This window comes from Betta splendens, chromosome 2 (assembly GCF_900634795.4).
Source record: "Betta splendens chromosome 2, fBetSpl5.4, whole genome shotgun sequence".
In the NCBI taxonomy this organism is placed as follows: domain Eukaryota; kingdom Metazoa; phylum Chordata; class Actinopteri; order Anabantiformes; family Osphronemidae; genus Betta; species Betta splendens.
In genome coordinates, this window is record NC_040882.2 from 13,331,596 (window position 1) to 13,346,099 (window position 14,504).

The window sequence follows — 14,504 nt, forward strand, 5'->3', positions numbered from 1 at the left end:
TGTTGCTAATTGCAGCTTTAACATGTAAATAGACAGAGTGAAGTTAAATGTGTGAAAAAATTATTTCTCACTATCCTCATGTTGAATAAGATAAAACGTACACTCCTCATTGTACGGTGCAAGAAGTTGTCATCCTCTGGTAGTTGCTTCCCACAGTTAATAATATTCAGTTTAATGGACCCACACTGTCTGCATTCCACTCCAAGTTATTCATTTCCTGCACCAGTGCTAAATGTTTCTGGATTGATAGTGTCTGCAAAAACCTATCAGGCCTCACCGATGGATCACTGCTACCTGACACGCGGCAGTCACACACACACTGCTGCAAGAACTGTCTGTATAGTGACATACAGTGTGTGATGCATCAGCCCATTCGGTGGTATAAGTGGAACATTTATCAAGATAATGCTGCACCAAACAGCGTTTAATGAGCAAGTCGACGGAGTGACACTTTCTGGCTGGCAAATGAAAGGTAAGAGACATCCCTGGCCCTCAGCAACCACTTTAGCTCCTTACTTTTTGTGAAGCCTTTCTTTGAACTCTTTTCCACCGATGTGAAAGAAGTTGAAAAACGTTTCCCACTTCCCTGACATTTTCCCCGCCTCGGCGATGAATGGGCGCCATCCTGAAAGTCTTCCCTTTTTGCTTTTTTTGCTGAAATTACAGTCTCGTAGTGGCGGCGCCTCGGGTCAGGTGATGGTGTCATTTCCAAAGATTCAGTCTTTGACATTGAGTCAGTGCTTGATCAGCAGAAATAGTGAAAAATGGGTTATAAAAGCTTGAGAGACGCAGGTGTAAAGCTAAAAGTAAGAATGGAGCGCTGATGAGCAAAAGGAAGAAATATGAGGTGTTGGCAATAGTAATAGTGTAAATTTAATGTAATCGAGTACCACTAAAACTGTTATAGTTTTTATCTCCTCTGATGATCCACTACTGTGGTTTATCATGATAGTGTCAGTTGTGGCAGCAATTTAAAAATAAATATCTACTGATGTAAATAAAAGTCCATAGTACAGTAAGCCTTCAACCATTTAAAGTGGTGGATGGGGCAGCTTTTGTGAGGAGCCATCAGTAGTGACTAATGTTTCCCTTCCTCAAAAACCACAGATAAACCCTTGAATGTCTCTAAATTCAGGGCGTCATCTCCATCATCCACCAGCTGAACCTGAACTAGTCAGTTTGATGGTGCTTCACTGTAATAGTTCTGGATCACTCACAAGTGCCATTAATTAAGAAGGGAAAACAAACACTGGTAAATCTGGGCAGCCATGTTGTGAGTGACTGGGACTGGGAATTGCTTTTCATATTTACAAAACCACCAGGAGCAAATATGATTCAATGCAGTGTTACACTTGCTAATCAAAAAACTGATTACATTTTGCCCGAAGCAAGTGGAATCCCAGACGTTTGTAGAAAGAAAATCTTGGTTTTCAGCTTCCCACACATTTTATACTTTCCTTTAAAACATGGGGTAATAAACAAAATATTGGACTCTACAGGTGAGATGAAAACATAATTATGAAACTGTGAGGGAATCTTTAACTCGATTTTAATATTTTTTATACTACACATTTTTAGAAATACAATCAAGCGTCAGATTACTTGTTAAAATGTGAGTATGGTATTGGTCTATTTATATTACGTAGTGATGTACACCTTCTTTAACTGTACTGTAAGCAATAAGAACAGTTCACAAACAAACTAAGTAGAACCAGTCAAATTAAATCAAGATTGTTGCAAAACAAACACTCTGTAGCTGTTCCCGTCTCTGTGTTATCAGCACATTGACGCTGGAATGTTCATGAAGAATGACTGTACAAGTGGAGAGGACTGAGAACTACATTTAGAATCCTCTCACATTTCTTCATATAAAAACTCTTCATTCAAACCGAGACTCCTGCTGTGGAATAAATGCGAGGGAGTAAAAGAGTGTGACTTCTTCTCAAGGTTAGAAAAAATGCCTCTATCTCCAGCTCTGATGACTCAAGACTGGAATGTTTTATGACCACGCGAGACAGGTGACGCATTACATTCATCTTTAATCTGTCACCGGCGTTCATGTACATAGTGTAACCCAAACCCCTGCCGCCACCCACCCGCTCATCTCCCAGCTGGATAATAACAATCCCCAGACATTACATTACTCCGTGCGATGGCCGCCGCTGATAGTCGTTATGGTGATAAGGCAACAGTGGCAGCTCCCTTCGGCGTCATCCACCCCAGCGCCGCTGATGCATGGCCGTCATCCCCGTGCTGCAGATTGAGGAGAATTTATTGGGTATAAAGCTGTGAAAAGGGGCCATAGTGATGGGGCCTCAGTGTCCATTGAAGTGAGGGAATAATCTATCTGAGGGTGTAATAGCGCCGGCCATCATATAAGTGGCCTGAAAAGGTCAGCGGTGGGGGACCTGGATGTGTGGCAGCGCTCCGGACGGCCATTACGGAGCGCCCAGCTGCTACGTCTGGAGGATTTGGTCCCGCTGCGGGCTGTATTATCCAGCCTGCACTTTAATATATAGCCTGAGTGTGTCTGTGTTGCGTGGGGGGTGTTTGTGTGTCCCCTGCTCCGTGTGAACAGGGCGAGGAGGCTCTGGGTAATCACAGGCGGGAGTGTTTCATTCCAGGCCCTTTTTTTTTTTACTGGACGCCACGTCCTTCCTTCTTCTCATCAGCTCCCATAAGCTCTCCATCACCTCGCTCGCCCACGACGGATGACTTCCACACGATCGCTCTCTTCATCCTTGACTAAAAAAAAACAAAAAAAAAAAAACAAGCCAGATCAAGAAATCGATGGAACGAGGATCCGTTGCTCCCCACAGAAGCGGCTGATGTAATTAAATCCGTCTTCAGGGAAAGACAAGAAAAAGGCGAGAGAGGGAAGACGGGGGAAAATGTTTGACTGGGTAATATATTCTGGAGTGGAGAAATAAAGGAAAGGAATGCTGGCGAGATGCAGAGGAAGTCCCTGGAGGTATAATTAACAATATCTACTGCTAGTATCTGTGCCGCTTCTTCCTCTCATGCTCACAACATTACAGTCCCAGGCAGAGTTTATGCCTGAGACCGTCCTGCTTCATGCTGCGTGGATTAAACAGGAACACGGCACGCTCATAAAAACTGTTCACTCGACCTGGAGCTTATTAGCTTTTACGGTTTCACCCGCGGCATAACAGGTCTCCGCTGACACCGATCACTCACCCTCCACTACCACGCGTCTTAATCACCAGCAAATATGCTTCTTCGCGTCATATTTTTTAATGTCGCAGCAGGAAAAAGCGGTTTCACAGCGCTCGTCTCGGCTTCACCCGCGCTTTCCCTGCTTTATGTCCACCATCAAAAGGAGTATTGGTTTTGAGTTGCACGCATATATTTATATGGAGAGAACTACCTGCAATTGGGGGATTTTAATTGACTGTGATTTTATTGTTTACAAGTGAACATGTCTGTGATGGTCACAGAAAACAAAAAAAAAAAACACCCATACTCACTAGCTCTTCATTAACCCCCCCCCCCCCCCTCCTCTCTCTTAGCGGATGCTGGTGTTTTGAATGTGAGTCCAGAACACAATGCAAACTGCTTTGCTCAGTCCCTCTGTTTCCTTTCCCCGAGCAATCGCCCAGCGACCAGCGGAGGCTCCACGGGGATCCTGCCAGGAAATAGCCTGGCAGGCAGTCAGCTGCTCACTTTGTTTTTTTGCACAGATTAAACAAATTAGATATATGATGCTAATTAGTGAGCGGCACAGGTTCTGGTGCTGTAGGTGGTTTTTGTTACGATTGGACACAGACCAATGAAGGAAGCGACCAAGGGATTGGAAGCAATAAATACAACAGAAAGGCAGTAGCACAAGGGAACGAGAACCTTAGAGGAGACGAATTAAAGACAAGTGTGTAATGGGTTTTATTGGTTTTTTTTTTTGTCTTTTGTTCAAGAAAATTCAATCATCTCAGTGTGTGGTAGCAGGAGCGAGGCTTTCATCCAGACTGAGCGTAGCATCCATGAGACTGTAAAGTGACATACAGTAACAAGCATCACTAGGCTGCTGGATGTAGGATGAACATTCTGCGGATACATATATTTATTGTCTAAACAGGCGAAATTCAGAGCAACTGTAGCAGGAAAACAGCAAATCAGAAGCAGTAAGAATTGCCGGTGACCTGTTGTTTTTCATCCAACAGCACAGGACTTTTCCACTAATCAAGTGTTGGAGCCACGGTGGATTTGGTTGTAGAAGTTTTGTTTGCAAATGGAGTTGGATGCGTGGATGTAGGAGGGCCAGTGGAGGACTGGGAGGTCAGAGAAAGGACTGGGAGGTCAGAGAAAGGTGAGAGCCCGGTGGAAACGCAGGACCTTTGGAGTTGTCCTATGTGTTGGTCGCTTTGATGAAGATGCTGTAGCTGAAGAGGGTGCAGAGATATTGAATGTACTTCGCGTAAACTAAATGACGCAGAACGCTAATGAAAGGAGAAGACGCGCGCTGCTCAGATGCGTTCTGAGAGGAATAAATAGCTTCATCCGAAGCACCTGGGATGTTGAGCTAAAGGAGATTAGGGCGTAGAAAGAAGTGTCTCCTTTTATTTCCCACCACATTTCTCCATTTCTCACGCGCTCACACGTTAGACGCGCTGTGCCAGAGCGGAGCGTCGTGATCCAATTAATGGATTTTAACACAGAGGTGCGGGATCCGCGTGTCTGAAAGTCGGCGGCTGAGGAGGAGAGAAATAAATAACCTCAAAATACGACGGCGGCGTGAAAGAGCTCAAATCTTGTACCTCACATCTTGTCAGCGAATCGCGTGGTTTTTCCCCTCAAGTAGCTGAAAATGTGATGACGGCGCTTCAGACGTGCGCTCGACGCTGTGCAACTTTCATTCAGGTGTCTCCCGCAAACTTCAAAGTGTCGAGTCGGAGACGCGTGACTGCGCGAGTGTTCTGGGCTGCGTGATCGCCGGCTGCTGGAGCAGCTTCCGGGCGCCTTATGAATTCTGACGAGGATTTGGCGGCGCGTGATCAAGGGCTCGTTGGCGTCGCGCGCAGCCGGAGCGGCCTCCGCTCAAGGGCCCGCCCCCCGGCGAATCGACCGCTAGATTCACACAGCCACTTCCTAAAGGTTCCCGTTCACGAGCCCACGGCGAGGAAGTCAGACGAGTCGGCCACTGTCAGGGGCGAATCCTATGGGTTTGTCCATTAAACCATCCTAAGGTTCCGACAGCAGGACCTTCGGTTGAACCAGATACTGTGTATGCGCTCAGACGATCCCTCGAGGTGGTCGGCAGAGGCGTAAACGCTAATGCAATCTGTCCTCTGTCTGAAAGTGGTAACAACATGGAAAATAATCGGTCACATGAGCAGGCGGCTTGTCAGAAATTAGTATAATGTATTGTATATTGATATCACCAAAGATATGCAATATCTCCAGGGTCCGATATGCAGCGAAGGAAGAAGCACTGTAATCCATCACTAACACAAAGTGGCACGGACGATAAATAGCAAGACTATTAGGACTAAAGCGGCTCCTTTAACAGCGCTGCTCGGAGCTAACATGCTATAGCATCACAGTCGCCATCTTAGTTTCGTACATTGGGAGATTAGCACATTGGCTAATTAGCGCTTAGCATGAAGCACATTTAAGATTTTTTGGGAAATGCAATGAGAACTTATCGATGAAGGGAACGTCAGGAGACACAAAAATCAATAGGATTTATCCTCTTGGAGCCATGAATTTTATGACCAAACATCTTTTTTTTGCCCAGGTGCTTTAATCGATCTCGCCGTTAAAGGCATGAAAACTAAATTTTACAGTTGTCACTTCTTTCAAGGGCTCGTTAGTTTGGTCACGGAGTTCAATAGTATTTTCAGCCTGAAGACACATCGGCGCTGTAATATCCCAGAAATCCATAGGATGCAGCCAAACTGTGAGCTGACAAATGACTTCTCGCGGTAAATTCAATCTGTATGGAGGAGGCCTGTGCAGAGCAGATTTCATAATATGGATACTTCTTGTAAAGATTAGATCTCTATCTTGAACACATAAATCATCCATGTAGAATAACAAGGCAACATGACATTGTATGTTGAAGTAGTATCGTTTATTCAAAGTGTTTCGCCTTAAACCTTCACCGACCCTTTCATATTGATTGCATTTTGATATCTATGTTGTACAGACATACAGATACATCAATGCAACAAGTGAAATCAGACTACTGGTCACAACGTTTAGGTCAAATCGGAAAATGATTATTAGTTTTTTTTTTTCTATTTATTGTAAAATGAGCATGTATCTGAAAAATGTATTATCAGTGCATTTGACAAAACGCATGTCACACTATGTTGATTTGGTTCCGCTTAAGGTAAAGAAAACAGTGACGAGCAGCAGTGGAACGGCCGTTATCCTGCGGTGACCTTATCTCCTGCTGACACCCTCGCTCTGGGCCAGGGAGCGGTTAGATGGGGGACATCACATCTCGACACTCTGAGCCTCCGGGCCAACTCTCACGAGCTCTCCAGTTCATCCATTAGCAGCATGACGGTTCAGTGTCAAGTGTATGGGCCCTGTGGAGCAGATGTTGTGACTCAGAGAACCATGGCCAGCCAGCCGGCGATCAGGGCGACGCCACCCACGGGAGCCGCTTTGCGAAGGGCAGGGTCCTTGGTCAGGGCCTGGTGGTAAAACGCGCCGCAGAACATCCCCATGCCTGCTATGAGAAGGGAACCGGCCTGTAGGAGGAGGGCCAGGAGCCACATGAGCTGTTACTGTGTGCAGATAAACTTTTCAGGAAACTAAACCAGCTAAAGCTGATCTCACATGCTTTCAGAGGCCTGTTAAATTCAGCACTTTTTCTTAAAAACGCATCACTGCAGTGAGGTTAGGACACGTAGCTTAAAAACTTGCCTTAGGCGCAAACTGAATCTGGGTCGGACTCAGAACCTGGTTGTCAGGGTTGGAGAATGAGCCCATTTAGATATTAAGGCGAGCTTCACTGAGCAGCTGAATGTTTGTTTTCTTGCAAATTACAAAATTTTCCACATGCCCAGGAATTAATTTCCATAACTGAAATCCAGCAAATACTGTAGACTTATTTAAGCAGAACGTGTCAGTCTGGCTCACCATATGTACACTAATATGCATACGTAAAACTTGCACTGCTTAGTTAATTTATCAGAACATACCTAAAGAAACCCAGCACACACACATCTGTGTACCAGCTTTAAGAACCAGATCAAAACAGCTGTGTGATTACAGTCAGTAGGACTGAACTTCTGAGGACAGTCAGAAAATGGCACCATGACACGCCATGAGTGACACCATCGTAGCAGATCAGTTCTGAGGGACTGTTCAGGCCGGAGAGGTGGCCGTACTCACCAAGGCCGGTCTGCCACAGTGTGCGGCACCCAGCAGGGCCAGGCTGTGGTAGAAATGGTACTTGTTGGCAGTTTCAAATAGCTGGAGAGGCAGACACACACAGAGACAGAGCTTTCAGGGTAAAAAAAAGAACACACATCTGCAATCAGTGTTGAAATCATTGAAGGGTTTTCTGGAAAAGATGGACAAGATGGTCTACTACTGAAAATGGACCACAAGAGGAGATTTATAAAGCCACTAAGGAGAATGAAAGGAGTTCTATCAGGTCTCCACTGTTATTAGACACGTTTTAAAACCTTTTCCTGACTTTCAGAAACTCTCTACAGTACGTGAGGAGTGCAAGTGTCTGTGGAACCATGTAAAAGCCTGACTGTGACCAAATATCTAAATTTACATACCACAATCTGGTAGTCATCGGGATCATTGGTTTTAAATCCTAAGAAGCAGAACGAACACGTGAGATAATACAAAAGCATGAAAAAATACCTTAATCAAATATATACTGTACCAAGAAATGTGTACTTTTATTTTGGTAATGATTACATGTATGTGTGGTTGACGAAAACCCTGACGTAAAGCTTAGCGTTAGCTTTAACGTTGGCTTTTGCAACGTCTGTTTTAATGCTTAGCTTAATGCAGCCTTTGCCTGAGACGCACGCTTTTTAAAAAGCACAAATGAGGAATATCACCATTAGTCACCTTGGATAAACTCTAAAGTCACTGCCCTCGTGACTGCACGTACGCAATGAACGCAGTCTGCCGTCAGGCAGGTTCTCATTTTAAGGGCTGATTTGACATTAACAGCGCGTTGTTTGGTTAGAAAGTTGATTGCCGAATTAACACACAACACAAAGCACATTTCACGCACTTGTTTGTTTTTTTATTACTTTGCTGCAGCCGTGCCGATAAGACGGAACCTCTTAAACTGGACACTTTTAAGACGGAGACTGGTTGTGGTGCGCGTTCACGTGAAGGACTTCCACGCTGTTTCCCCTCCGCCCGCCTCGGACGACACGTCCCGGGCAGAGAGCCCGGTGCAGGGCGGGCCAGAGCTGGGCGAGTCCTTACCGTGAGCCCCGTACGCCCCCAGTCCCACCGCCGACGCCCCGGACAGGGCCGCTAACCTCCGGACGACTGAAGCGCTCATGGTCGCTGCTCCTGGCAACGGCGGGCGGAAGAGTCAGCCGTGCTGCGTTCACGGGCTTCTAGGACGTCCCCTATTTTTATAGTCCGCGCTTTGCGGCGTTTACACGCACGAATCCAAGACAACAGCCAAATAAACATTACGAACATGTAACAGTTTATATTCACTATAATATTTATATATTGCAACAGTAGCACACAGAGGAAAATAAGGAACACGAATAGCATCCTGAGCTGAAGTATTTAACTTAAAAAATAAATAAATAAAACATGACGAATAAAAAAATTATGCAAGTACTAAAATTCAGATCCGTGAATTAATATGTCACACTGAATTCACATTTACCTCGCTGACATCTCGCTTTTCGACTGTTACCAATAAATAAATCATATTAAAAGTAAACGCAAGCTTCGTGAGTCTTGTCCAACAGATATTTAAGACCTTGAGGTGAAACTACATTCAGACTTTTTAATCAACATGCTTTTGTGGTCCCTGTGGGGAGGTTTAATAGCTATGCATGGTTGAATTCATACTACTACGCATTTATACGGCACTAATCATTAATGCTGTATGGCTAATGTTTATCATGTGGTTTTATCAAGGCTGAGCATGGAGCACAAACTAATTCTGCAACCTACTAACAAAAACACCTCAGCATCCTTTGCTTTTTCCTAAGACCTGACCCCAAATGCATCCTTTGTGGGCTGCACGGTTTATTCTGCTGTGCTGCTTTCGTGAGAAGAAGACAGACGATGGAAAACAGTCCCTTTTCTAGCGTCATCGTGTGCACAATGTTTCCACATCACGTTCAAGCAAAGCAGAGCGTGTTTCAGCGTGCAGCACTTTGAGATTTATCCAGCCACTGCAAACTGGGAGAAACAGGCAGATTTCTCTCCTTTAGGAAAGGACTCCTATTGTTTGATGTACTTTCCTCTCAGCAGATGCGTTCAGACTGATGCCGATGTCCCCGTCTGAGCCACAAACACTAATCCCTGCAGAGAGCCTACCAAAAGAGGGTGCTGTACTGCTTTGTAATCAGCCAAAGGGTTGTCCAGGGCGTGTGTGTGTGTGTGTGTGTGTGTGTGTGTGTGTGTGTGTGTGTGTGTGTGTGTGTGTGTGTGTGTGTGTGTGTGTGGAGGGGGCAAGGGGACTCCTTCCAATTATCATATTGAAATTAAAACAGGGGTGCACTGCATTACAGGAGAGCCGCTAAAGCACGGTTTCCGCCGAGCCTTGTCCTTAGCTGACTTTGACACAGCATTAACACAATGCATACAATTAACACGTTATAATAACCGTGTAGCTAATTAAAAATAAGCCTTAATCACACGCTTTCATCCTCAACTGTGAATCCAACCTGCATCCAGGGTGGGTGTGGTTGCATTTGCAGGCTGAAATCTGTTAAATTTTAAATTGATACACACACACACACACACACACACACACACACACACACACACACGCACACACACACACACACACACACACACACACACACACAGACAGGTAATTTTAATTCTGGCCCATATGGCAGACGAGACAGCAAGGAAGCAAGGACAACAATAAAGTGTGTCTTTACATCTTGTTTCCACAGACAAGCAGCAAATTATCTCCAAGTCCCAGTGGTCGTGTGCTGTGAGGTTCCTCCAAGAGCCGGCATCCATCTCACTTCAGCCGCCCGTCCTCTCCTGTCCTCATCTCTCCAGTGACTGCTTTACTCCCTGCCAATCGTCAGCGCGTTGGACTGGAAGCGCGCACTGTACGCGTCTGATCGCTTCACATCGCTCGCCCTGGGCTCATCCGGTCGCGCTCGGACTCCCATCTGAGGAAACGCGAGGCCCCTCGAGGAAACAGCCAGGTGATCTGTGAGCACAGGACTTGAGCGTTTGGGCACTTTGTGGAGATGGGAGCGGGGAGCTCGCCTTGCAACCTGTACATTGACGCCACGGCCTTCGCTGCCGCACACTTCATTTCACTCCATAGGGCAACCTTGACAGTGACAATGACAGGAACGATGCTTCCTGTAGAGAAAGAAGAACACGCCATTTAAAACAAGCGCGTACACACTTCACTGTTTCTCAGCCTAATATACTGCCGTGGGTTGTTTTCAGAAACCAATTTCCTCTTCTTATTGGCCGCATTGTGCGGTGCGTCTCGTAGAGGCGGGCCTGCGCTCCAGATGGGAATCTGAATTCAAGGTAAACAAAGTGGAAACAGCCTGCTTCATCGGCGCCAAAGGAAAGATCCCGCTTTGTTTCTCTCCGGCAGGTAACCAGACAGATGGGATCGGAGCTCAAAGCCGCGTGATATTTCAAGGAATAAGCCGCGCTCGGAGTGAAGCGTGCTGAAATGAGAAGCCCGCGCTGCTAATGCCGTCGGAAATGTCACTCGTCCGCGCCGCACTTTCTCGTCTGTCAGAGTGAAAACGGCGGCTAAAGTCGGAAAAACCGGACGGCCCCATCCCGCGAGCGAGGGAGCATCCTCTGTGCGCCGGAGGCCTCGCCTGCCGGGCGGCGTGCGCCTTCGCCCTGACGAGGACCCGGCCCTCCTCAAAAGTCTCCATTAACCTTGATGTGTTTTGACGGCTGCAGCTCTTCACTGTCTCCAACCGGCTTTGAGAAGCGGCAGCCGCAGACAATTATCTATCTGTTAGGGCGCTTTCATGTCTCTGAGATGTTTAGTCACAAATGTACGTATTGTGCCCCGGCGTCACAACTTTTTATGCTCCGGCTCTGTCACTCGTCCATGTCATTACGTTCCCTTTCAGTGAAGGGGAAGGAATGAGGGGGGAGAGAAAGCGAGGGAGAGAGGAGACAGGCCTGTCGAGTGACATTTTGTCTGGGAGTCCAGGCTATTGTGCGCTGGGGGAGACAACACCAGTCATTGCCATTACACTGGCTGGCAGAGCTGCAACACACACATGCATGCGGGGCCAAAACAGCCCCAGGTGCACGCACACACACACACACACACACACACACACACACACACACACACACACACACACACACACACACACAAACACACGCACACACACATGCACATGTACATGCACACACACACACACACACACACACACACACACACACACACAAACACACGCACACACACACACACACACACACACACACACACACACACACACACACACACACACACACACACACAAACACACGCACACACACATGCACATGTACACGCACACACACAGTTATATTTTTCTCTATTCTCATGTCATCGCTAAAAGAAGCACAGTTGCATGGATGTTTCCAGCAAAGCAGTCCTTGTGGTCTTTTTATTTCTGGGTAACATGACTGGTTGTTTTTAATGCATGGCCGACTACACGCGTCTATGTAAACAAGGCGCACGATTTTTAATCCACTGATGGCATTCAAACAACGTCGTTCTCTTTACGTTGTCATTTATTGGTCCCCAGCTTTTATACACGTACTAAAAATCTTAAATATGCACAACGCTCACACACCTCACACACACACACACACACACACACACACACACACACACACACACACACACACACACACACACACACACACACACACACACACACACACACATTGTTGCGCTTACAGCAGGCTCCCCGTGCTGAGCGAGCATAATTAGCACACTCGTTAAGCTCATCTGCATCTCTCTTCAAAGGGGATCAATGCAAATGGTTGGGATTTAGCCACTGGCTGCAATTAGGCCAAAAAAATATCCTAACTGGGAGAACTTGGTTACAGTGAGGCCGAGCTGGCTTTGTCGCAGGGAGAGAAAGCATGTTTGCCCCGGCACTAAGCCTGTAATAAAACCCATCTCATGTCAAATAAAGTTCTGTCTAATCACGTTGGGAACCAGCGCTCCTGGTTATCGCACAAGCAGGGCTTCGAGGTACAATGAAGTTTCATTAGCCAAACGCGACACCGTCATCAATTTATTCTGCTAACAAGCGTCGGCTGTTGAAGCTCACGATGATCTGTGGAAATCCTCTGCACCGCTGAGCATCGGGGAGCGCCGCGACTGCACCGGGTCACGTGTTCCTTCACCACCACTTGGTTTCTGCTGACACACAGCAAAAGTGCAGTAAACCTCAGGTGGAACTAGTACTGTAGGTAATGTTTGGCTAAAGCAGGTGAGCAGATAACAAGGGGAAAACAAAACAAATAGAGTTACACATGCAAGAACTCTTTCATTTAAATCAGTGGACAACTGATTATTTTGGCCTTTTTGTGGGGAAAGAAAGAAAGAGAAATCATCTGCAGCAAAGTCAGTCGCTTTCAACCTCTAGGCTCCAAACTGTGGTGTGTCTGTCTAATAATGTGGATCAAAGCGCTGGCCCGACCGGCAGCTCTGTCCCTCTCCACCGCTTCCTACCGCTGGCGCGCCCAATAAAGAATAATGCTACCACACGGTCCTTTCAACTTTTGATCATATCGCACCACGCTGTTTAAAACCCGGAGCGGCCTCGTCGTCGCTCATCGCCACGCGTTCACGTCTGTCCCTCCGAGCGCTTTGACACAGTTAGCTCTGAATTTGTTCATGTATAAATAACAAAAAAAAACAACAAAAAAACGTAAATTTATTACATTTTCTTGCGTCAGGGTAAATTCCCTTCAACTCGTTTTATTTGCGTACAATCGCGTCAAACCACGGCTCAAGGTGCTTTACAATTAGGTTCAGGACTTGAGAACCTACAGAACACACAACTAGACACCCAACAAATCCCAATCTAACCAGTAACAGTGGGTGGGAAAGAAACCCTTTAAGCAGAAGCGGATGAGTGGCATGTGTGCACTGTGACACTAATAATATTTATTTATCTATCTACAGCATCTGCTCCATCAAAAACTATTTTACATTCGCTTTGGAATCAGGCGACGCGATGCTGAGAGTGCGCAGAATAACTGGCGGAAATCCTAATCGCAGCTGTCATGCAACATGCAGAGCAGTCCTGGAGGCTGCTCAGGTCATTGAGCTCATCCTCTCCGCTCCCTCCCTCCGTCTTTCGGCATCCTCCCTCTGCTTTTGTACACCTCCTAATGAGTCCCCCTCTGAATGCTTGTTTTTCTGCGGCAGCTCTTGAAATTTCCGTGGCACCGCGCGGACGGACGTGCCGGCGCCGAGAGCTAAATTCAAGGCAGGGAGTGGGCGGGGAGGGATGGAAGTTCAACATCACGGGGCTTCAAATATGCTAACAAGCCAAACGCCGGTTAAAGGGCGATCAGCGCTCCTCTCGGCTCGAATTCCATCAGAGAAGCTAATCGACAGAGAAGCGCGGGGCGCAGATGTGGGAAAGCAGATTATTGGGGGGTGGACGCCCACAATTAGCAGCGAGGAGGGTAAAGATGGTGACAGGGCGTCTGCAGGCTACAAGCAACTCTCATTTGTCTGGGGGAAGAATGAAAATAACCCCCTCCCTGCAGCTCCGTGGCTGTTTATCTCCCTCTCATTATTAATGTTCCTGGAGAGAAGCTGGAGGTCAGATGTGAGGAGGTGCGCGTTTTTATACGTTTCCGCGTCACAAAAGCAGCATATTCACATGAGGATGTCTTGTTGTATCAGTCGGCCACATCTGTAGGTGAGTGGCATGCTGCTCTGTGAAAATCCCAAACAAACCTCCCACACGTCATGCACTCATATTTCATTCCTTGTGCCCCTATGCGCCATTTCTTCATTTTCATTTCCTAAACACTCACCTTAAAATGAATTCACCCTCTCCGCTGCAACTACATAGTTAATCTGTATGCGGCTTTCAGGGTGACACGTATTTTTTTTCTGTTATCTATAATTGCAGAAAAACACATAATTACCTTTTGTCAAGTTTGGCACAGGAGACATTTTGGAAGTAATATTGTCCTTGTGAGTTTTAATTTATTAAAACAGAGCAAAAGGTTTAGTAGAACTCATGTTATGTTTGACTGTTTTTATTACATTACCTGCCTACAGGAAATGCAAAAACTTGCTAAACTGTTGATAAGTAAAATTGCTTGAAAAAACA

The 14,504-nt window shown here is 46.3% G+C and overlaps 1 protein-coding gene and 1 long non-coding RNA gene across 2 annotated transcripts; both read right to left on the bottom strand.

Moving 5' to 3' along the window:
• Positions 1 to 1,532: 1,532 nt before the first annotated feature.
• On the bottom strand, positions 1,533 to 5,143 carry LOC114850098 (uncharacterized). Its single transcript, XR_008693793.1, has 2 exons — positions 4,773 to 5,143; positions 1,533 to 2,745 (listed from the first exon to the last, which is right to left on the bottom strand). It is a non-coding gene; the product is annotated as an uncharacterized LOC114850098 (long non-coding RNA).
• Positions 5,144 to 6,066: 923 nt separating this feature from the next.
• On the bottom strand, positions 6,067 to 8,580 carry tmem256 (transmembrane protein 256). The gene is made up of 4 exons (XM_029142067.2): positions 8,431 to 8,580; positions 7,761 to 7,798; positions 7,363 to 7,443; positions 6,067 to 6,716 (listed from the first exon to the last, which is right to left on the bottom strand). The coding sequence occupies exons 1-4, from the start codon at positions 8,507 to 8,509 to the stop codon at positions 6,573 to 6,575; spliced, it is 342 nt and encodes a 113-aa protein (XP_028997900.1). The 5' UTR covers positions 8,510 to 8,580; the 3' UTR covers positions 6,067 to 6,572.
• Positions 8,581 to 14,504: the final 5,924 nt, after the last annotated feature.